We start from the raw sequence: 23818 nt of genomic DNA, 5'->3' as shown, positions 1-23818 counted from the left end.
ATACCCCTTCTAGGCCGAGGTCGGTTATGCCCCCTCCTCCCCTGCCAAGGGGACTTCCTCCGCGGGCTCCCACTCCGCCTCCGCTCCCGCCTCCGCTCCCGCCATTTCCACCGCATCCTCAACCTCTACCTCAACCTCAGCTGCCGGCAGACAAGCCTTCTCCGATTCCTCCGAGGTCGGTCTCACTGCCCCGATATCAGACTCCTCCCAAGGGGACCCCTCGGCCGAGGGCCCCAGCCACGCCAAAGTTGCCCGTCCCGGAGGAACCGGCGGATCGACCGAAGCCCAGGAGGTCGCGATCACGCTCCGGATGGATAGGGAGATCGAGGAGTCATCATAGATCCTCCTCCAGGTCAAGAAGGCGCCATTGGAGGCGCGGATCACAGTCCCGCACTGACTCTTCCAGGACCTATTCACCGACTTTGTCGGAATCCCCGGGGACGAGAGTGTCTCCTGTGGACGACATCAGCATGTTCCAGGATGTTCTCCTGAGGGGTGCAGCGAAATTGGGAATCACGGTGATTGCTCCAACACCCACGACGTCCGTGATTTTTGAGACGCTTCATAGGAAGCATTTGTCTCGCCCTTTACTACCGCTCGTACCAGGATTGGTAGAGCCGGCGGAGGAGCTGTTCCTCACGCCAGCAGTGACGAAGGCGGCTCCTTCCCGGCTTCTTAAGAAGTACAGCGACCGGATTCTGACCCGGCTTTTCTGCGGATGGATCCAATTCCGGACGATGTTATAGTGATGGCGGCCAGGAAACAACATTCTACCTCCCCGTCTTCTACCGTGCCTCCTGATAAGGAGAGTCGATAGATCGATTCAGCTGGCAGGAAGGCCTGTGGGACGGCATCTACGGCCATGAAGGCGGCTAGCGATGCGGCTCTGCTAGGGCGGTATGATCGTGCCCTGTGGGATTCCCTCCAGCAGTTCACGGAAATCCTGCCACGAGAGAAGGAGGATTTCCAGGAGATCCTAAAGGAGGGGATGCTGGTATCGAACCAGGTCATCAGCGCGGCTGCTGATGTCTCTCTTTGGGCGGCCCATGGGTACTGTCATCGGATCAACCTACGGCGCCATGCTTGGCTTAGACTCGCATCACTCAAGCCGGAGGCTCAGCAGCGGGTGGCCAATCTGCCCTTCTCGGAGGAAACCCTGTTCGGCAAGCATGCGGACGATGAGATGGCCCGCATGAAAGGGGAGGCCGAGACCCTGCCGGCTGTTGGGTTAGAGAAGCCCAAAGAAAAGAAGGCCTACCGCCCGTTCCAGAGATGGTTCGGGGCACAGGGCAGAGGGCGAGGGCAGGCTTCGGGACAGCAACAGCAACAACAGCAGCAGTTCCGGAGGCCCTTCCAGAAGCGCCAGAAGGGGAGAGGAGGCCAGCAGTCCTCTACAGCGAACAAAGGCCCAGCTGGGTCTCGACCCTGAGCAGTTACTTCCCCTACATCCGTTACCCGCTCCGGTGGGGGGCAGCGTTCAACTTTTTCTGGCAGTGGAGAAAAATTACTCAGGACAAGTGGGTGCTGAATATTGTTTGCAATGGATCCAGTCTTCGGTTCACCAGCCCGCCTCCATCAATTCCTCTGGTCAGCTCGCAGTTCCAGATGCGCGAGCTCCAGGCGGAGGCCGATATCCTGTTAAGGAAAAGGGCGATAGAAGACGTACCTCTGTCTCAAAGAGGAAGAGGTCTGTACTCCTGGTTCTTCCTGGTGCGCAAGAAGGACAAGAACGAGTTCAGCCCCATTATGGATTTGCGACAAGCAAACAAGTGGATTTGCAGAGAGAAGTTTTGCATGCTGTTGTTGCATCAGATTTATCCTCAGCTGCAACAGGGAGACTGGCTGTGTGATCTAGACCTACAGGATGCGTACTTCCATGTGCCCATTGCACACAAACACAGGAAGTTCCTGCAATTCCAATTCGACGCCAATCATTATCAGTACACAGTACTGCCATTCGGGCTGAAGTCTGCGCCCAGAACGTTCTCGAAGTGCATGGCAGTGGTAGCTGCACACCTGAGGAAGAACAAGGTGTTTGTCTACCCGTACCTGACGACTGGTTGATCAAGGCCTCCTCCTTCTCGGAAGCTCAAGCGCACTTCCAGAAGACGTGCGTTCTATTGAACAAGCTGGGGTTGCACATCAACATGTCCAAATCTGTCCCGACTCCCGTCCAATGCATACAGTACTTGGGAACCTCCATCAATACTCTGTCAGCAAGTGTGTCTCCTTCGGAGGAGAGACTATTATCACTCCTTCGGAAGGCTCATGCTCTTATGACCGCTCCATCTACAACAGTGAGGAAGGTGTCTTTTCTACTAGGGTCGATGGCCTCTTGTATCTTCCTCACGCCTCATGCACAGCTGCACATGAGACCACTGCAGGAGTGCTTGGAGGATCAGTGGGATCAGAGGAAAGGGTCTTGGGACGACAAGATACGACTGTCTCTGCATGCTCTTCAGTCTCTGAAGTGGTGGTGTTCAGCGTAGAATCTCGTCAGAGGGGTCCCTTCCACAAGGACATTCCCACACTGACGATCGTGACGGATGCGTCTCTCCATGGCTGGGGAGCGAACTCCAGAGACTTACAGATTCAAGGGACGTGGTCTCCGACGGAGTCCACGTACCACATCAATTTCCTGGAACTCAGAGCTGTTCACTTGGCACTGAAGGCCTTTCATCCGTCCTTTCAGACCAACTCTCTGCTTGTACAGACAGACAATACGACCGCGATATATTACCTCAACAAGCAGGGTGGGTCGAGATCGCGCACTCTATCGCAGGAGATCTGGCAATGGCTTCTGGCCAGAGGACTGACGATAACGGCTACCCATCTACCAGGTGTGCAGAATGTTCAGGCGGACGCACTGAGCAGACTGATTCAGGAAAACCACAAATGGGTCATAAACGATGAAGTGCTAGGAGAAGTCTTCGCAAGGTGGGGGACTCCAGACATAGATCTGTTCGCCACCGCCGAAAACAACAAATGCTGAGACTTCGCATCTAGGTACTACCAACAGGGGGCGTTAGGGAATGCCCTATGGATCGACTGGTCGAACAGCTTTCTGTACTTTTTTCCGCCCATTCCCCTGATTCCGGCGGTGCTCATCAAGCTGTCCCAGTCCAGGGCTCGGATGATCCTGATTGCCCCGGAATGGCCCAGGCAGTGGTGGTTCACGGACCTGCTTCACCGATCGCTCCTTCCTCACATACGGCTGCCGTGCAGGCGGGACCTTCTCACGAAGTTCGGAGGGCAGATGGTGCACCTGAACCTCTCGGCTTTGCGTTTGGCAGCATGGCTCCTGAGATAGTGCAATATGGCCATTTGAATCTACCAGAAGATTGTATGGACATACTGAAGGATGCTAAGCGACCTTCCACTAGGACTTCCTATGCTTACAAGTGGAAGAGATTCTGCATCTGGTGCAAGTCCAAGAACTATGACCCTACGACGTGTAAGGAGGATGTCATCCTTCCTTATCTCCTGCATTTGGCGCAGTCTGGCCATAATTTCCATTCTATTAAGGTCCATCTCGCTGCATTGACTGCCTACAGGAAATGCCCTTCACGGACTTCCTTCTTCCAGATCCCTGTGATCAAAGATTTTTTGGAAGGCTTGAAGAAAGTATTCCCTCCTGTCCGGCTTCCTTCGCCTTCATGGGAGTTAAATGTGGTGCTGTCCAGATTGATGAAGGAGCCTTTTGAACCTATTCTGTCCTGGAAGGGTGAGTGAAATTCAGGCATTGTGTTGCCAAGAACCTTATACTGTATTTCATGCTGCTATGGTTGTTATGCGTACTCACCCTAAATTTCTTCCCAATGTTATTTCTGATTTTCATGTCAACCAGACCATAACTTTGCCTACGTTTTTTCAGAATCCTTCATCTCCAGCGGAAAGGTCTCTACATTCCCTGGATGTTAGGAGGGTGTTGAAATTTTATCTGGATAAAACCAAAGATATTCGTAGGTCAGACCAATTGTTTATCAATTATGGATCAGTCAGGACCGGCCTTGCTACCTCCAAACAGTCCATTTCTAGGTGGATTGTGTCCTGTATACAATTGTGTTACCAGAAGGCTAATAAGACCTTAGGAGGTAAACCTAAGGCTCATTCCACCAGGGGCAAAGCTGCCACGACTGCTTTGCTACGTAACGTTCCAATTGCAGAAATCTGCAAGGCGGCCACTTGGAAGTCGGTCCATACCTTTGCTAAGCATTACTGCCTGGACACTGATGCCAGGACAGATGCTCAGGTTGGGCAGGCTTCGCTGCGGAATCTGTTTGCACAATAGTGGTATTATTTCTTTACTCTCCACCGCCGCTTTGGTGTGGGGATGGGCTTGCCATTCTATTCACTAGATTATGACTATACACAGAGATCCCCTACTACAGAAGTAGTTTCTGTCCTGTAACTCCAGTTCTGTAGTAGGGGTATCTCTGTTATAGTCATAAGCGCCCGCCCTCCTCCCCGGTGGAGAAAGATATTCATGTAAGGAATGCTACAGGTCTGGTGTGTTACGCCTTCAAAAAGAACTGAAAGTAAAAGGGACCTGCTGTGCATTCTGGGATACTGGGAGAAGTTCTGAAAGTGCTCTTAAAGGCACAGTATCCTGTTTGAGACACATAATGGCAGCCTATGGGGCTTGTCTGTCCATACCTTCCTCTCTATCATTCCAGAGGCTTTTGCTGGTAGAGGCAGGTTTCTCTATGGAGGAAACTGGGCAGGCTGTGCTGTTTGTGTGGATTTTTGGTGGAATTTCTAGTTGAAGTACTGGACAGTGCAGCCTGTGGATATAGGCTGCATTATCTGTCTTTAAATTCTCTCTTAAGTGTCTTTACAGTTCTGCATTTTTTTGACAATTTAAGAGATTATTTTTGATTGCTCTGGGGTCCACGCACATGGCGGGACTATTCACTAGATTATGACTATAACAGAGATACCCCTACTACAGAACTGGAGTTACAGGACAGAAACTACTCCTTAATTGTCAGGACAGCCACATACCATGGAGTCACATTACCCAAGGAATGTTTAGAAGAAGATTTTTAATTTGAATCTTAAGGAACTACACATAAAACAAAACACAGTCTTACCTATGTTAAAGGGTATGATGAGGCATGCTGAAGATATTTTTAAAGATTCAGTAAGGGCACGTATATAACACCTAGGGTGGATAAAAATATAAACCACACCCATCTGACCCAATTTTTATTAAGGGCCTGCTTCCAGATTCTTTAGTGGTGTCCAATGCTCGTAAAAGAGAAATTTCACCAACTTCATGTGAAGCACCAACTCCAGACAAGCTAATAGAAGCCTCAGGCAAAAGGGTGGCTGCACAATCAGCCAACCATTGGCGTATAGCCAATGCACTTCTGTCTTTTGGCTAAGTACGATGGGAGCCACTGGAATAAATGGAAGACTTACTCCAATATCTCCCAGAGAAGCATAAGAAAAGAGGACAGGAATCTCTGGATTTAAACCAGAGGTACGACTGACAATACTTAATGCCCCATTCAAGGAACATCTTTTGGGTTCACAAGTGGATGAATCCCCTGAAAAAATGATAATGGACACAGGTGGGAAAACCTATGGGAACGCTGCAGTCACCCTCTAACAAAGGCTCTTTGTGCCTCTCTTTTTATAGGAGAGGCTCTTAAAGTAGATCCACAGATGCCAACACATCTTCCTATAAACCATAGAATCAATCCTCCACCTCTAGAGGATTTTACAAAGGTGGTTACAGAGGAAACCATTTTAAATGCAGAGGTACCTCTCTATCTCCCAACATGTAGTGACATGATAACAATTCCCCCCGATCATCATACACCTGTTGGGGGAAGACTGCATCAATTTCTTTCCATTTGACAATCAACTACATCAGACAAATGGGTGTTGGACATTATCCAACATGGTTATTGCGTGGAATTCACCAGCAATCCTCCCAATATTCCACCTCACATTCACAAGCTCTCTTTAGAGCACCAGCAACTGCTCAAAAAGGAAGTATAAGCTCTTCTAGCAAAAGGAGCTATAGAATCAGTTCCACTACAACACCCAGTATCAGGGGTTTATTCACTTTACTTCCTAATCCCCAAAAAAGGACAGTTCCCTACGATCAATATTAGATCTCAGGCCTCTAAAGATATGCATATTGTTAGAACACTTCCATTTGGTCACACTTCAACAGGTGCTTCCTCTTTTACAGCAAGGCGACTTTATGTCAATACTAGACTTAACAGACACATAGTTTCACATCCCTATTCACCCAGCACATTGCAAATACCTCTTGATTTGTGGTAGCAGGAAAACACTATCAATTCAAAGTACCCCATTTGGAGTAATTACTGCCAGAGTATACCACAAATGTCTAGCAGTAGTAGCAGCTCATCTAAGAAGACAAAAAATCCATGTCTTCCCAAATCTAGACTATTTGATCTTCAAAGCCAACACGTATCTCAAGTGTTGACAATACACTCAAATTACTCTAAATCCCCTTCATCCATTGGGATTCACAGGCAATGCGTAAAAATCCAATCTCCAATCTGTCCAACAGCAACCCTATCTAGGAGCTCTTCTGAACTCCCAAACAGGTTTAGCTGCCAGAATTCACTATTTTCAGACACTGCTGCTACACTTTTAAAGCAATCAATATCTAACAGTAAGACCTTTCATGCAACTTTTATGGATGTTGGCATCATACATTGCCAAGGATCATGCGCACAACAGACGTATCCGTTACAGGGTACGGTGCCCCTCTACAAAATCAAACAGTTCACTGTCTATGGGACACCAAACACAAGAGTCTCCACATCAACTGCTTGAGCTGTTCACCTAGCGCTAAAAGCATTTCTACCACACCAGATAGGGGAAGGTGTGCTAGTCCGGACAGACAATATGACAGATATGTACTATGTACAAAACCTGGGGGGGCGCACTCTCTATAGCTATCATCCCCCTCTCGACCATTTGGCATTAGGCAATAAACCACAAAATCCACCTGCTGAAAGAGCACCTTCCTGGGACGGACAGCTAATTTGCTGACCTCGTCAGCAGGATGTGGCAACAAGTCCACGGCAGGGAACTCCACCCCCAAGTCCTCCACCCATTCTTCCAAAAATGGTGATTTCCACAAAAAGATCTCTTTGCAACAGCTCAGGACTCAAAATGCCCAAACTTCACCTCCAGGTTCCCACACCCTCTATCCAAAGGCAACGCGCTATGGATGAACTGGTCAGGCATATTAGCTTACGCTTTTCCGCATCTACCTCAGGCAAACATCTCTCTCCCTCATTTTGATAGCTCCCACATGTGCTCTCAACCATCGTCGCCCCACTACTGGAGCTTTCAGTAGTTTCACACCAGAAGCTTCACCTCACGTCAGACCTTCTCACTCAAAACCAAGGAGAAATCAGACATACCAACTTCAAGGATCTCAACCAGTGAAATGGCTCCTGAAGTCATAGAATATGAATACCTAAATCAACCATCAGATTGCATGACAATTCTTAAAGAAGCAAGAAAACCTACCACTAGACCACGTTACGCAGCAAAGTGGAAAATGTTTGCTATTTATTGTAATAATCAAACAGTTGCACCACTAGATGCTTTTTTACAGCAAATCATGTGTTATTTATTATACCTACAACGTGCAGGCATTGCACACACATCCATATGCCTACACCTTGCAGCAGGGGCTGCATATTTTCAATACAGACAACACTTATCACTGTTCAGAGTGCCAGTAATTAAAGCCTTTATGGAAGGACTTAAAAGGGTGATGCCACCAAAAGTTCCATCTGCATGGAACCTTAATATTGTTCTAACAAGACTTATGGGTCCACCCTTTGAAGCATTGCACAACTGTCCACTACAATTTCCTTCTTGGAAGGTGGCTTTTTTAATTGCTGTCACTTCAATTGATGTGTCAGTGGGCTTCAGGCATTAACCTTAGAAGAAACATTTTTCCAACTCCATGGAGACTGAGTAGTTCTTCGTACTAACCCCCAACGTACCTTCCAAAATTAGTCTCTGCTTTTCATATTAACCAATCAGTCGATTACCTGTTTTCTTCTCTCAATCTGATTCTGTAGCAGGAAGAGCTCTGCATACATTAGATGTCAAAAGAGCATTATTGTATTGCATTGACAGAACAAAAGGCATCCGCAAAACAAAAAAACCTCAAAGGGAAACCTATCTCTAAATCTGGTATCACTAGTTGGATTATTACATTTTTTCAAACATGTTATACCAAAGCCAAAATAATGTTGTCTCCTATCCACGGTCTTAGTAGGTAACATTCCTATAACTGACATTTGTAAAGCAGCTACATGGTCTACGTCACACACTTGTTCTAAACACTATTGTGTGGATGTATTAGCACGACAACAAGCTAATGTAGGACAATCAGTCCTAAGATCACTTTTTCAAACAACTGCAATGCCCACTGGTTAGCCACCACTTTCGGGGGGTACTGCTGTACAGTCTGTGCAAAGCATGTGTATCTACAGCACATATGCCTCGAACGGATTATGTTACTTACCCTGTAAGGATCTGTTCTTGGAATATAGAGCTGTGCCCTCCCTCCTCCCTAGGCACCAATCATCTTTGCAGTTATCATTATTTTTATTCATATTATGCACACATGGACATTTCAGTGCTACAATCATTTACTCCATTCTCACCCTCTTGCTGAACAACTATTTAACAATGGAGTACGATGCCCATGCGCTCTATCACGGAAAGGAGGAGTCACCCTAACTCGTGACTGGAAAAGCCTTGTTTGAAGAAAAACAACTTGCAAACATCCGGACCCAACACTAGATGGCAGGAGTATGCAACACGTGAATCTACAGCTCTATATGTCAAGAACAGATGCTTACAGGGTAAGTAACATAATTCCTCCATTCAATATTTGTCTTCTGATGTGTTGCTATATACATTGCACTCCGCAAATGTAATTATCTGTGGTATACAACCTATGCCCACTATCTAATTACTCCTTATGCCTTCCCCATTACGTGAAGCACCATGATGTCTCAGTTACAAAGTCTGCAATATTCAAAACCATGAATAAATTAGTCACATTTGTTACTCTACTTGAACATTAGATCATAGGTCAGCTGGCTATAAAGTTTAGTCTGTCATTGTTTCACCTACCTAGCTAAGTATGAGCCATTATTTTTTACTTTGCTGGTCTATTGGATTTTGCCTTTAGCATTGAATACACAATAAATAAGCGTTTTTTAGGATACTGCCAAACGTTGACGATGACTACCTTGCATCAAATATAATACAAAAAATTCATCTTGTTTGTCTAGATGTCATCTTCCTTCCTGATGAGGTGGAGTGGATAAAGTTCAACGTTGGAATGAATGGTTATTACATTGTACACTATGAAGGTGATGGCTGGGATGCTTTAATAAAACTCTTGAAAGAAAATATGACGGCAATTAGCAGCAATGATCGAGCCAGTCTCATTAATAATGCATTTCAACTAGTAAGGTAAGATTCAATATTATTTTGATCGCTAACATGAATTGAATTGAATTGAAACTGCACTTATATAGCGCTATCTACCCGGAGGCCTCGTAGCACTTATGACTGGAAACTTACTTAGCGCAGGCTCGGGCAGATCAGCAGGATTTAGCAAACAGGTGAGTTTTCAGGGCTTTTCTGAAGGAGAGATGATTGGTAGTTCCTCTGAGGGATAAAGGAAGGGTGTTCCAGAACTTAGCCGCGGTGTGTGAAAAGGAGCGGCCTCCCCAGCGGGCTTTCCTGACTCTGATGGAGGAGGCCAGCCGGAGGGTGCAGGATCGGAGGGAGCGTGACGGAACATAGGGAGTGACCAAGGGCTGTAAAATTGCAGGGCCAAGGTGATGGAAGGCTTTGTGTAGAGTACACATAGCCTTGAATTGTACTCTAGCCGCTATGGGGAGCCAGTGAAGTTCCCTTAGGGCATTCCTTGCTGACTGCCAGCGAGGGAGGTTGTAGAGTAAACGAGCCGCACTGTTTTGGGTGACTTGGAGCTTCTGGATGACAAAGGAGGGGGCTCCCATATAGAGGACATTCCCGTAGTCCAGGCGAGATAGTATAAGAGCCTGGACCAGGATCCTCCTTGCCTGAAATGGAAGCAGAGGGAGCACCTTCCGCAGCATCCTCATCAATCCAAAACAGGTAGCTGCGGTCTTTGTGGCTTGGGCTGAGAAGTTCAGGGCTGTGTCGAACCAGATCCCCAAGCTTTTTATTTGGGACTTGGGAATGGGAGGCGAGCCCAAACATGGTGGCCATATGGATGCAAAGACAGAGGGAGAGGGGTTACCCAATAAGATGACATCTGTCTTCTCCCCGTTAAGTTTTAAACGGGAAGATTGCATCCATCTAGCGAGAGCCTCTAGACAGGGGCCTAGGGTGTTGGACGATACCTCCGAGTGGTCTAAGGAGACCACCAGTTGGGTATCGTCCGCGTAGGTGACAATACGCACACCGAAGGGATGGACAATCCTGTCTAGGGGTTCCATGTAGGCATTAAACAGGGTGGGGCTCAGGGAAGAGCCCTGAGGAACCCCACACCTGAGTGGATGTTTAGGTGACACTGCCTCGCCCTCAAAGACCTGGAAGAAGCGGTCAGCCAGGAAGGATGTCAGCCAGTCTAGAGCCGGGCCCGACACGCCCATGTCCGCCAGACGTTGTAATAGCGTGACATGGTTGACCGTGTCGAACGCGGCGCTGAGGTCTAATAAGATGATGGCGACTTTGCCACCCCGGTCTAACACTGCTCTTGCTTCCTCTGTTACCGCTATGAGGGCGGTTTCGGTCCCATGTAGGGGATAGTAACCCTTTTTTGGTTCATGTAGAATAATGAAACAACCGACCTGATTCACAACCTGCATTTTGTAGTATATAAAGTAGTACTGAAGCAGTAGTAACTACTTAATTAAAAAGGAATTTAAACAACATACAGGTCTAAGTCTACACCGCCCCTCTTTTCTATGGGGAGATCCACATACATGTAGGTTTACTATTAAGGGCCTGATTCTGATGCGGTTAGGAGGTACTGGAGCGGAGGTTGAGCTCGACCCCAGCTGTCCTCGCATACTACAGTGCTAAGTAACGAAACCTTATACTAACATGGCATATTAGTGATGTCTCACCACATTCCAGTCCCATTACACTGGGCAGCTAGATGCTGAGGAGGCCTCTGGATGCTTCTCTGTTGAACACTGCAGAAAAAAGTAGAGGCAATCAACTATCAAGCAGATAAAATAGGTACATAGATTAGCCTCTTAAAATACCCTGGCCATGTACGCACCGGGGATTGACATGGAAATTGCAAATCTTACCAGTTTGATAAGAAAACCACAAGCTGGCATTCAGGGCTTTTGGCAAGACTGCAATTGCTTGCCTGCCTTAGATAAACTGGCAATTCTTCCAGAGGTAATTTCCCAGCTAGTCAAAGAGATAATGGAAACTGCCAAACATAGGGCACCTAGTGGTTTAACAGCTAAACCAGACAATGCACCAAGGCTCCTGAGGGATGTGGGGCTAATGCAGGGGGGATGGAGCCAGACAGTGCTGCCAAAGCAAAGCCCCAGGTGGAGGATCCCCGGCCAGCAGCAGCACAGAAGAAAATAGCACAGAGGGACTCGCACCCTGGGACAACGAACGCAACAACACAAATTCGGAGCACTGACTGTGAACTACACACAGCAAGGGCAATTCCTAAAGGCAACAGATCTAACAAAAGAAAGACTCAGCAAAAAATCACCTTGTGGCAAGTCGTATATCTGCCCATCCAATCTTTAACATACAGGAAGGGAGTCGTCCCTTAACCACAACATTGAAAATGCAACAGACTGGGATGCAGTATCAGAAGAAGTGTATGGTGTAAGAGAAACCAGCAAATAGATCAAAGGAGGGACTGAAGCTGAGACAGACCCGAAGGTGACACTCTAGGTGCAGGCAGACAATCCAGCTGATGCAACCAAACCAAAACATCCCTCAAAACTATCCCGGATCTCTCCCCTCAAAGGCTCTGTCCACATGCAAACTCCCACCTCACAGCCTTTTAAAAAAGCACCTTGCATGGAAAAGTCAAAGAAGTAGTCACAACACCCAGCAATTGGACAAAGAGTGCTCCCTCTAACACTCCAAATAAACACACTCTGACGAATATTCAAAGGCAATTTGACCCTGGGATTAAGCTGGAAGAGTCTTCCCCCCTACAAGTCTGCACGGCAAAGCAGTCCCCACAAAAGCCAAAGTAGTCACCAGGATGGGGGTAGAATTCACACACATTTATGAAGGAGCATACATTAGTCCGCTTGATAACCGAGCACCCGCAATGGCCACAGCATTCACAAGGCGCAGGACAGAGCTACAAACCTCTCTGAAGATGAAAGCACATAACTACTTCCAGACTACATATCTAAAGGATCTTTTGATATTCCAAACTCCTGCAATGTCCTGAAACTCATCTGTCTATCACCTAGCTTAGGGAAGTTACTTCTAAGGACATTGTTTCGATCAGGTTTCTTGACCTTAGCCATGGACAACACAGCGAAACCACTGAAGGTGTTAAATGAGGCAGACACTGTCAAAAGCTAACAGATTTCAATCACAACTGTAAAAAGCACAGTTTACCCATATTTACTCAAAACTCCCAAGCCTATAGTTTACTCTGTCATGCCTGAGATACACACTGAGCAAATCTCTAGTGCCTAATAGGATTAAGCTCAGAGAACACGCTTTGAAGCCAAGTCCACTCACTAGTGCCAAAACAGACTGGGGCTGGCTATTGAATACTTTGAATACAAGTAGGGGATTACAATGACAAGAAGCAAACATAGGCTCCCAGACAGATACAATATTGAGTGTGTGCTCCTGGAATATCAGTAGACTTGCTAGTAAGTTGATTGATCTGGAGATTCTTCTCTACTTGCGCTCGGTCCAAGTAGTGGTACTACAGGAGACATGGGCGCAGACCTCAGTGCTACTGTACGGTTTTCTCAACATCTTCATTCCTGCGATAAAGGCTCAAAAGCATGGGCACTGTAAGGAGGGGCTTGCAATCTATGTATCAGCAGCTAATGCTATAGAAGGAAAGGCTTGGGAGGCAGTGATGATGACCTGCAATCTGTGGAAAGGGTTCTGAACTCACCTGAAGACTTTACTAAAACTATCATAATAGTGAATGTATATATCCATACAAGCAAATAAGCAATGACGGAGCTTGCAGTTAAAATAACAGATTTGATCAGGAGGTTAAAAAGGGAGAGATTTGACACTGAACTCATAGTCTCTGGAGATTTTACCATGTTGCTCTGAGCTCACCTCCCAAGAATGACATTTTGGAGGCACAAGACTCATACTGGGCTATACCACACCAAGAAAGTACTGGAGCAAAAAAGAGTTGTTGCAGCTTTACAATTTAGAGCATTTTGTACTTCGAGTTTCGTGTTAACCATGGCCCAGACATACTGCTACCAATCTCATATCATTCCAAAACAGGCATATCTTACTGACTATACCCTGCTATGTCTCCCCTTATGGCAGTTTGCAATCTCCTATGGATATGGTGAGAGATCGGAAAGCGAGCATCTTCCACAGGAGATAGCCCTGTCAATTGCCTTCGGAGAACCTGTGATCTCTGATGATCAGGGAATCTCATGCTATATCATTTATAACAAGTGCATTAGATGCATGGCCAACTCCCGACAACAAGCCACGAATGCAGAAGGACAAAGTCCTCTGAGCAGCTGGGAAACGTTCACCACAACATTGTCTGGTTGATATGCCAAACCAGTCTTGTTACAAAGGAAAATACCGACCACAAGGGCCTTCACCAAGAGGGAACTGCTCCATAAAGGTGAGTAAAAAGCAAATAAACCAGCTCTGGAGGGCCCTCAGGAGGGCACCTACTGACAGAGAGCTTCGTCAAGAGCTCTGGGAATCCAAGAAAGCTATAAAAAGATCGAAATGGGACCTCCTTGGGGCTGCAGGGACTCCTTCTGGGCAAAATTGTTGTGCGCTATCAGGCTAGATTCTGGCGGACAGTGAATTACATCAATAGCTCCCTCCCGCACGTGGCTTATTCAAACCTTTCACAGTCTGCCTGAGTGCATCTCTTGTTAGGACATTTTAACTCTGGGGGCCCTGCTTAGCACAAGAGAAACTATCCCGGGAGCAGAATGTTGCAACCTAAACACATGGTTGATGTACAGCAATTTTCACATGCGTTTTTCATAACGGAATCTGTTGATCAATAGTTTATGTTGTTCCTTCTCTTATAATGTAATAATGTAATAGCATAGATGGGGCGTAAGGATGTTACATGTTTGACGCGTGCCCGGAAAAAGACCTGTTGTGGCATATCCGTGGTATGAGAAGAGTCGTATAACATTGGCTAATCATGTGTGGACATTAAAGAAATAATACAACTCAAAATACGGAGTAATTGGATTCATTAGCGAAAGGAACGAAGAAAAAGCAAACAAATATGTGTAATTTACAACGACTACCGCTGTGCGCCTGGATTTGGGGTGTAGACACGCCCCATCTATGCTATTACATTATTAATTCCCACGTGGCAAAGGGCAAACCACGTCATCCAGAGAGCACGCAAAGAGGTTTAAAACCGCGAAACAAAGGATACAAAGGTTCAACAGCCAGAAACATGGTGTGCACGGCAACTCGTGTCATTATTTTTCAAAACTACTGCCCACTCGCACGTAGCACCCACTAAGAGAAGGAACAACATAAACTATTGATCAACAGATTCCGTTATGAAAAACGCATGTGAAAAGCACACCTTTAATGTTGAAGAAACCTGCTTGGAAGCATTTGTGTTTTAGTGTTTACAAAACATGAGCATGAACATTATGAATTACTGCTTTGAATGTGGTTCGATTACTTGTCCAATGTAAAACGTATCGTATTGATTGTATGAACAACTTAACGCTTTTTGGCGCATATGATAAGATCAACAGGGTGGGCGGGGGATAGTAAAGAATCTGTCAGAATAATTACGCACGGGTAGATTTCACCGGGTTTCATGCAGAGAGGCATTATGGGGGTTGTAGGAGAATAGCGTAGATGATAAGGATAGGTTGTGACACACGAGGGAGAAAAGGCGGGGCACCATCTTAGCAGTTAAAATCGTGGAAGAAGACGGCGTGTAGCAAAACGTCGACATCGTGTGCACAAGTGATACGTAACGCTACAGGTACGGATAGGTAGCGAACTCTGGGTGAAGAATGAGGGGATAAATAACGAAGACCACTGGGTGGCATATTGGGTCCCGTGTGTGAGGTTATGGAGGGTTAAACAACGCTATAAGGGAGTTAGTTTAGTGGATTCTTTTTAAATTTAATTACGGTAGCATTTTTGCTCCGTTTTTTCCGAGGGTAGCGCCAACAACGTTTACAACCACGGGGAGATTTCAAAAGCAGTATAATCTTGTTATCGGGTTATGAATTGTATTTTAAATTTGTCACTTATGCAAAATGTTTATAGCAAAGTTTTTTTAATTTCACAGTGAACCCCTGAGGAAGGACTTTAAAAGTTTGAAATGCATTGGGTGGCATCATCATTGTAGATTAAGGATGTTACATGTTTGACGCGTGCCCGGAAAAAGGCCTGTTGTGGCATATCCGTGGTATGAGAAGAGTCGTATAACATTGGCTAATCATGTGTGGATATTAAAGAAATAATACAACTCAAAATACGGAGTAATTGGATTCATTAGCGAAAGGAACGAAGAAAAAGCAAACAAATATGTGTAATTTACAACGACTACCGCTGTGCGCCTGGATTTGGGGTGTAGAAACGCCCCATCTATGCTATTACACGATGTACAGCAATCCCATCCTGACGCGGATAAAGAGTCAACATGGACCAGCCTGGAGGTCTATGATTGTATTGCGGCCAACAGCCCTGCAGGCACTAGTTCTATCAGTCCACTTAGGTTCTGATAAAATATCCCAACCAAGCATTGCCCAACAGCTTCTCTGATTTTAGTGACTTCAAGCCTTAAATTAGCACAAGAGCCATCCAGAATCAAATTTCTCAGGGGTGCCGAGAAGAGGCTCCAAGTCTGAACGGGATCCCTTCAGCTACCCTTAAGGAAGAGTCCATCTACTGGGCAGAACAATTATCTCCATTATTTAACTTTGCCAGAGGCTGGCCCTGCAGTCCCACCTCATGGTATGGCTCAATCATCTAGCCCATCTATACATGGGGCGGTAAAAGAAACACAGGTGCCTGCTTCGAGTAAAATTTTACTTGATTTTTTTCTGAAACGTTGAATTGGGCAGGTAGCAGAACCATCACCACCTCATTAGCTAAGGTATAAACACCTTAACAGCCAATTATTCTGGACAGTACAGTCTAAAGTCCAACCACAAGGATTTGAAAAAGGGTTATCCCCAGATATACCTGAGCTCTAACTTTAAGACGTCAGAGGGGAAGAGAGGATGGGTTGTAAGAGCATTAGCACTTTACCAACTAAGGCAAAAGCACTTTAACAGTTTGCAGACATGGGCAGCACTGTGCAGCTTAGAGATTACTTTTAAGGAATGGCAGGAGAAGGAATCCCAAGCATATCTATACTTATCACCTCGGAGGCAAAACTGGTTGGGCAGTAAGAGCACCAGCATTTTACCAGCCGAGGTACAAACCCTTTACAGTTAAGTAATTTGGTTAACAAAGCACAGCTTAAATACTAAGCATTGGGAGTAGAAACCGGTTAAGGCCTTGATGTAACAGGATCTTACCTGTCCTGAGCGCAAGGCCAGATGGGCTGCAAGAGCGCTAGCACTTTTCACACCCACAGCACAAGCACTTTAACTTCTCACTGATACAGGCAGTACTGGGTAGCCTAGTAGAAGGCATGAGAAGTGTTAGATATTCAGTCATACTAGCACTTCACTTCCTTGGATTGCAAATCCAGGTAGGCAGTAAAAGCACCAGCCAAAGCTCATACATCCTAACTTAGTGTTTTTTGGATAGCACAGGGTCTTAAAGAATAGCAATTGGTGGGCATTTAGGCATAGCAGCACTTTATCTTAGGGGCACCTTCAGTTGTATACTTCTGCGGCCATCTGATTGTCAGCATAAAACTTCCACTTTGCCAAACGGAAAGTATCAGGTGGGTGCCCAGACATAAAGGTACTCTTCCTGAGACCTGCAAATGAATGATTTTTTTTAGTATCTTCCATTTTCTCATTCCAGGAAACACTCACTCGCTTGAGTAGGCTTCAAAATTGAGGTTACCCGTTGGGTCAATTTTCATAAAATAGGGTGTTAAAAGGATTACTTAGCTTACATCATTACCATTTGCAAATATGTTATTGCTGCAATTTTGCAAGCTCAGTAAATGGACTGTGCTTAGATTGCCCAACTAGCATTAAGAGTATCTAGTTTTAACACTTTGAATATTGTAAGCCAGCCATGTTGTAAACTAATGCTTGCATTTGATCTGTTCAATTTGCTATAGGGACCATAAGGCATATATGTATTTCTTTTTCTATTTCAAACATACTTTACTGCGTTTCATAAACATAAGTATTACATGTCACCACAAGATATATCTTGCATTGTGTTGTATCAAGAAAAGATGCATATGTTACAATGCCATTGATGAATTAAGTACAAATTGTCTATCACAACACTTCTTGCACTGCAGCACATATCTAAGTAAATGCAATAATTCAACAACCATCTCACCCCTCCACCCAAACACCCACCCAAATCCTACCACCACAATAGTCCAGCTTCCAAGGGGCATGGAACTTGTCTTTAGCAGAGTGTGTAGTGTCCCATCACATCATAGCCCAACATAATCAGTGACTAATGTACACCACAGATGCGAAGGGGAATGTCAAATGCCATTGCCCCAGGGTTAAAAGATCCGTAATGGTTTGTCAAGTATCAGCCGGAGTCCTCTGATTGTGCCTTGAACTGTTCTAGCAAAGTGTCCCATATCTGAAAGAAACACGTTAGTATTAGATTCCTTACCTTAGAATATCCCCAGGCGTCAGTCTGGATCCGGAAACTTTTGCGTAGCAGTACCCCTGCACGTCGGTAGGCGTCGTCTGCAGGCATCCCCTGCGGCTCCGCGTCCGTCGTTGGCGTCGTGCGCCGTGATGACGTCGCTGGAGTATATAGACGCCGCCTCCGCGCGCTGACGTCAGTTCTTCTTTGTCCGCGCCAGTTAGCGCAGATCCGAAGAGCAGTACTCCGGTCTTTTGACCAAGTTTTTTGATCTTTTGATCTTTTGAATGTTCTACGGTGCCGGTAGGATGCCCAGTTTTAAGAACTGTGACGACTGTGACCGGACGATGTCGGTCACGGATCATCACCGACTCTGTCTCCGGTGCCTGGGCCCCGACCACGACGTGGACGCCTGCGTCAATTGCCGGGCCTTGACGAATAAAGCTAGGCGGGAGCAGTCCCGCAAGCTGCTCGAGCTCCGGGTGTCGGCCCCGCGTCGAGAGCGGTCCCGGTCCGGCCGGAGATCAAGGGAGCGATCGAGGGAGCGGTCGCGGAGCCGTCATGGGCGCTCCGGGAGTCGTCACCATACATCTGGTTCCTCAGGTAGGAAGCACAAGACGTTGGGGCGTCGTCATCGTACCCCCGACTCCCCCCGACGCTCGCGCTATGCGGCCGGGGGTTCGGGTGGCCCCACTCCCGCGGCTCCGCGTGAGTCGCCGACGCGGCCTGCTCCATACCCTGCGGTCCCTGGGCAGGGCGCATCGCCCGAGGAGATAGAGGCGTTCCTCGTGGCCATGAGGGCTCTTTCTCCTCCGGCGGGGATCTGCGGCGCCTTCGGGCCCTGTGAACCCGTCCGGGGGCCCTAGCGGCTCGGGTGACCCTGCCTCGACGCCGTCGGGAGCTCCGGACCCGGCGCCGCCGACGGCGCCGATCCCGGCACCGCAGGGGCCCTCAGGGTCGACGCCGGCTGGTCAACCGGCCTCTCCGGTGCCGCTTCCATCGGGGCAACCCCTGGCGCCGGCTCTGGCCGGCGCCGGTGCTCCGGCTCCGGGCGGCGCCGTCCCTATTCCCTCTCCGAATCCGGACGCGGAGTCGGACCGGCGTCGTTCGACGCCGGGTCCGACGCCGATGGGGCCTGTGAACCCCGAGGAGCCGGTCTACATTGTTGATTCCGAGTATGGTGAGGATGTAGAATACGGAGAGGGGTGGGAGGGGTCTGAGGACCCTCTGACACGCGAGTGTCAGTACGACATGGACTGGACGGGTGACTTGGGTGACGCCAGTGGTCTGGATGACTCCCCCAACCCTGGATTTGTCTAGCCTCCTACCGTGGCTACGGAGGAGGGGGCTGCCTATTCAGTGGTGTTGATGAGGGCTGCCAAGGCCTTAAACCTTGTGCTCCCCGTCGCGGCCGTGAGGACTAACATCCTCACTGAGGTCCTCAAACCGCAGTCATGCCCACAGGAGCCACTGCTGCCGTTCAACGAGGCCTTGACTGACGTTCTTTTGGGCACGTGGTCCAGGCCCGCTTCAGGTTCGCCTGTTGATAGGAACGTGGCCAGACGCCACCGTCCGTGTTCGGACGACCCCAAGTTTCTGTCCACCCATCCCACCCCTGAGAGTCTGGTGATCCAGGCCTCCACTTCCCAGACCGCATTCCCGTCGGCCCCGCCGGACAGGGAATCAAAGAGGTACGAACAGTATTGCAAAAAGGTCTTCTCGTCCCTGAGTCTGGGACTGCGGTCTTGCAACACCGCGTGCCTCTTGGGCCGCTACACCCACTCTCTGTGGGATACGGTCGCGGACCTGCTGCCTGAATGCCCGCCGGAGGTACGGGCTAAGCTCGGCAAAGCTATGATTGAAGGCCGAGACGCAGCAAGATAGTTTAGATGTCGGGACCCCCTCTATATATATTTTGGTGACCGGGGAAGAGAGAGGAATACAATGTATATCGCAATTTATCAAAATTCCCCCATGGTCAAATCATAATTTCTTTTCAGGCTTCGCTCTCACAATTTAACCATCAAAATTCACATTTAGTATAGGAATAACAGTCTCATATTTTTCATTTGAGTCTCTTTTATTTCTTTTTTTCAATTTTATCAAAATTATTTAAAACAATTATTTTATTTCTTTTTTTTATAGTTTTACCGAATCTTTTTTTTTTTTTTGGATATATAAGTGTAATTCATCAGTTCATTAACATTTGTTCCAATCCAAATAATTTATACAATGTAACATCAGCTATCATCATCTGTACAGTCCAATCATGTATTTGTTTGTTCTGAAAAGTGCAAAGTGTAAAGATACAACAAGACCAACTATACCCCTAACACACACAGCAGCTACCTCACATACATCCCATTCATACAGTTTCACACTCTTACAAATTCTAAAACAATCTCTAAGTTTGGAAATAACAAAAGATCTTAAAAGTTTCCTAACGCCAGGTCTACGCGTTTCGGTGGGATGTGACCACCTTCCTCAGGACCAGCTTAGAAATCGTTTTATCCTTTCATTCTTCCTTCTGGCTTAGTTAATACTGCAGTTTGTTCTTGTGGACTCTCACAGGATATCTTGTCTTTGGCATTAGAAGGGGCCTATTCTTGTGCATGCCGCGGAAGGGGAGAACTGGCAGGAAGAATCCATTCAAGGAAGAACGCGTTATAAAGGAGCATGAGCCACATGTCAGTCAGCGACGCGCAGAAAGACTAAGCCACACGTATGAAAGAAGACATATAAGAAGATTTGAAAGGTAGCCCGTGACCATAGAACACTAAGATTGGACAGAAATCAAAATCTAAAAGACATACCAAACCTGCGCCTCCCTTGCCGAAAAAACAGAAGATAAAAGCACAAGAATAGGCCCCTTCTAATGCCAAAGACAAGATATCCTGTGAGAGTCCACAAGAACAAACTGCAGTATTAACTAAGCCAGAAGGAAGAGTCATACATAGGACATTTGCAGCAATAATAGTGGTGGTACATTGGGATCATTTACATCGACCACGAACGTAATTGTGTGGTAAAGGCCTTGTACGGATTTGATTGTAAGATACCCTGCACACAAAGAAGAATGAAAGGATAAAACGATTTCTAAGCTGGTCCTGAGGAAGGTGGTCACATCCCACCGAAACGCGTAGACCTGGCGTTAGGAAACTTTTAAGATCTTTTGTTATTTCCAAACTTAGAGATTGTTTTAGAATTTGTAAGAGTGTGAAACTGTATGAATGGGATGTATGTGAGGTAGCTGCTGTGTGTGTTAGGGGTATAGTTGGTCTTGTTGTATCTTTACACTTTGCACTTTTCAGAACAAACAAATACATGATTGGACTGTACAGATGATGATAGCTGATGTTACATTGTATAAATGATTTGGATTGGAACAAATGTTAATGAACTGATGAATTACACTTATATATCCAAAAAAAAAAAAAAAAAAAAAAAAAAAGATTCGGTAAAACTATAAAAAAAAGATAAATAAAATAATTGTTTTAAATAATTTTGATAAAATTGAAAAAAAGAAATAAAAGAGACTCAAATGAAAAATATGAGACTGTTATTCCTATACTAAATGTGAATTTTGATGGTTAAATTGTGAGAGCGAAGCCTGAAAAGAAATTATGATTTGACCATGGGGGAATTTTGATAAATTGCGAGACGCAGCAAGATACTCCATCAGGTGTGGTCTTGATACGACCGACTCGCTGGGCAGAGCGATGTCCACGACGGTGGCGATTCGTCGCCACGCCTGGCTGAGATCCGCCAACTTCTCGGCTGATGTCCAGAAAGCCTTAATGGACATGCCGTTTGATGGCAGTCGCCTGTTTGGCAACAAAGTGGACCACGCGCTGGAGCGCTTCAAGGACTCCAGGGTCACGGCCAAGTCCTTGGGTCTCTCGACCCAGCGCCAGTAAACAGGTTCGTTTCGCTCCTTTCGTGGCCAAGGAAGGGGCAGTCCCACACGTGCTGCCAGCCACGCGCCGCAACAGACTTATCAACGCGGTGGCGGCCGTGGAAACCGCTGTGGTGGCGGTCGGGGACAGCGGCGAGGTCAGGCCACACCTCCCCCCGCAGCATCTGCCACTAAATCCTCCTAGTCCGTGCTTTCAGGCCCATGTGACGCCGGTGGGAGGCAGGGTTCGCCATCACCTCTCCCACTGGCGCACAATAACATCGGACAGGTGGGTGCTGCAGCTCGTCCGAAGGGGCTACTCCCTCCCCTTCGAGACAACTCCTCCAGCCATGCCACCGCAGAACCACCATGTGTCGGGGGACCACTTGGCACTTCTGAGGGAGGAAGTTACGGCCCTCCCGGCCAAGGGGGCCATCGAGCGCGTTCCTGGGCCAGAAGTAGGACGTGGTTGCTATTCCCACTACTTTCTGGTACCCAAGAAGGACAAAGGGGGCCTACGTCCTATCTTGGATCTAAGGAACGTCAACGGCTTCCTCCGGAAGGAGAAGTTCAAGATGTTGACTTTAGCTCAGGTCTTGGCTGCTCTAGACCCGCAAGACTGGATGGTAGCGTTGGACTTGCAGGATGCTTATTTTCACATCCCCGTCCTGCCGGCCCACCGACGTTACCTGCGGTTCACGGTAGGCCTCGAGCATTTTCAATTTATCGTGCTCCCCTTCGGCCTTACCAGCGCCCCACGGGTGTTCACCAAGGTGATGGCGGTGGTCGCAGCTCATCTGCGCAGATTGGGGGTTTCAGTCTCCCCCTATCTAGACGACTGGTTGTTGAAGGCGGGCTCGCCCCAGACAGTCGTCCACCACCTTCAGATGACGGCAGACCTCCTGCACGAGCTGGGGTTCTCCATCAATGTGCCGAAATCACACCTGTGTCCCTCTCAGAAGCTCCTTTTCATCGGAGCGGTTCTCGACTCGGTGCAGTTTTGGGTCTATCCTCCGGAACGGCGAGTCCAGGATATACAGGCTTTGATTCCCATCTTTCAGCCGTTATACCGGGTTTCGGTCAGGTTGACGCTGCGGCTGCTGGGGCTGATGGCTTCCTGCATCCTTCTGGTGCATCACGCTCGGTGGCGGATGCGGGCTCTGCAGTGGGACCTGAAGTTTCAGTGGGCCCAGCATCAGGGCAATCTGTCCGACCATGTCTTGATCTCGGAGGGCACTGCACGACAGCTGCAGTGGTGGCTTACAGACCGCGATTGGGTCAGAGGCAGATCCCTCTCCCTTCCCCAACCGGAGCACGTTGTTGTGACGGACGCGTCCCTCCAGGGCTGGGGAGGCCACCTGGGAGAGGCAGAGATCAGAGGCATCTGGTCTCCGGCGGAGTCCCGGCTCCATATAAACTTGTTGGAGCTGTGGGCGATTCGTCTAGCACTGAAGGCATTCCTCCCCTTTGTCAACGGGAGTGTAGTGCAGGTGTTCACGGACAACACCACCGCCATGTGGTACTGCAACAAGCAGGGCGGGGTGGGGTCGTGGACCCTTTGTCAGGAGGCTCTGTGCCTCTGGCAATGGCTGGAACGTCAGGGCGTGACTCTGACGGTTCAACACCTGGCAGGTTCTCTGAACACCAGGGCGGACGAACTCAGCCGTCGGTGCTCGATGGATCACGAATGGCGTCTGAACTCTGACGTGGCGCAAGGCCTCTTTCGGCAATGGGGAGAGCCTTGGTTAGATCTATTCGCCACAGAAGAGAACGCGCAATGTCATCAGTTCTGCGCGTTGGAGTTTCCAAGACGGCACTCGCACGGCGACGCCTTTCGGCGCGAGTGGAGTTGCGGTCTGTTATACGCCTTTCCGCCTATGCCCCTTCTGCCCAGAGTGCTGAAGAAGATCAGGTGCGACCGGTCCCAAGTCATCC

General features: G+C 47.7%; 1 protein-coding gene across 1 annotated transcript in view; it reads left to right on the top strand.

The window, feature by feature from the left end:
• The window catches only part of ERAP1 (endoplasmic reticulum aminopeptidase 1), a 507475-nt gene that overhangs the window by 365688 nt on the left and 117969 nt on the right, over positions 1 to 23818 (top strand). Inside the window, exon 13 of the mRNA XM_086960958.1 lies at positions 9318 to 9501. Within this exon, the coding sequence (XP_086817084.1) occupies positions 9318 to 9501 (184 nt within the window). The remainder of the gene's footprint in view (positions 1 to 9317; positions 9502 to 23818) is intronic.

Source organism: Lissotriton vulgaris, chromosome 3_1, assembly GCF_964263255.1.
Source record: "Lissotriton vulgaris chromosome 3_1, aLisVul1.2, whole genome shotgun sequence".
Classification (NCBI taxonomy): Eukaryota; Metazoa; Chordata; class Amphibia; order Caudata; family Salamandridae; genus Lissotriton; species Lissotriton vulgaris.
The sequence above is the reverse complement of the archived record's forward strand: the minus strand, read 5'-3'. Positions and strand labels throughout refer to the sequence as shown.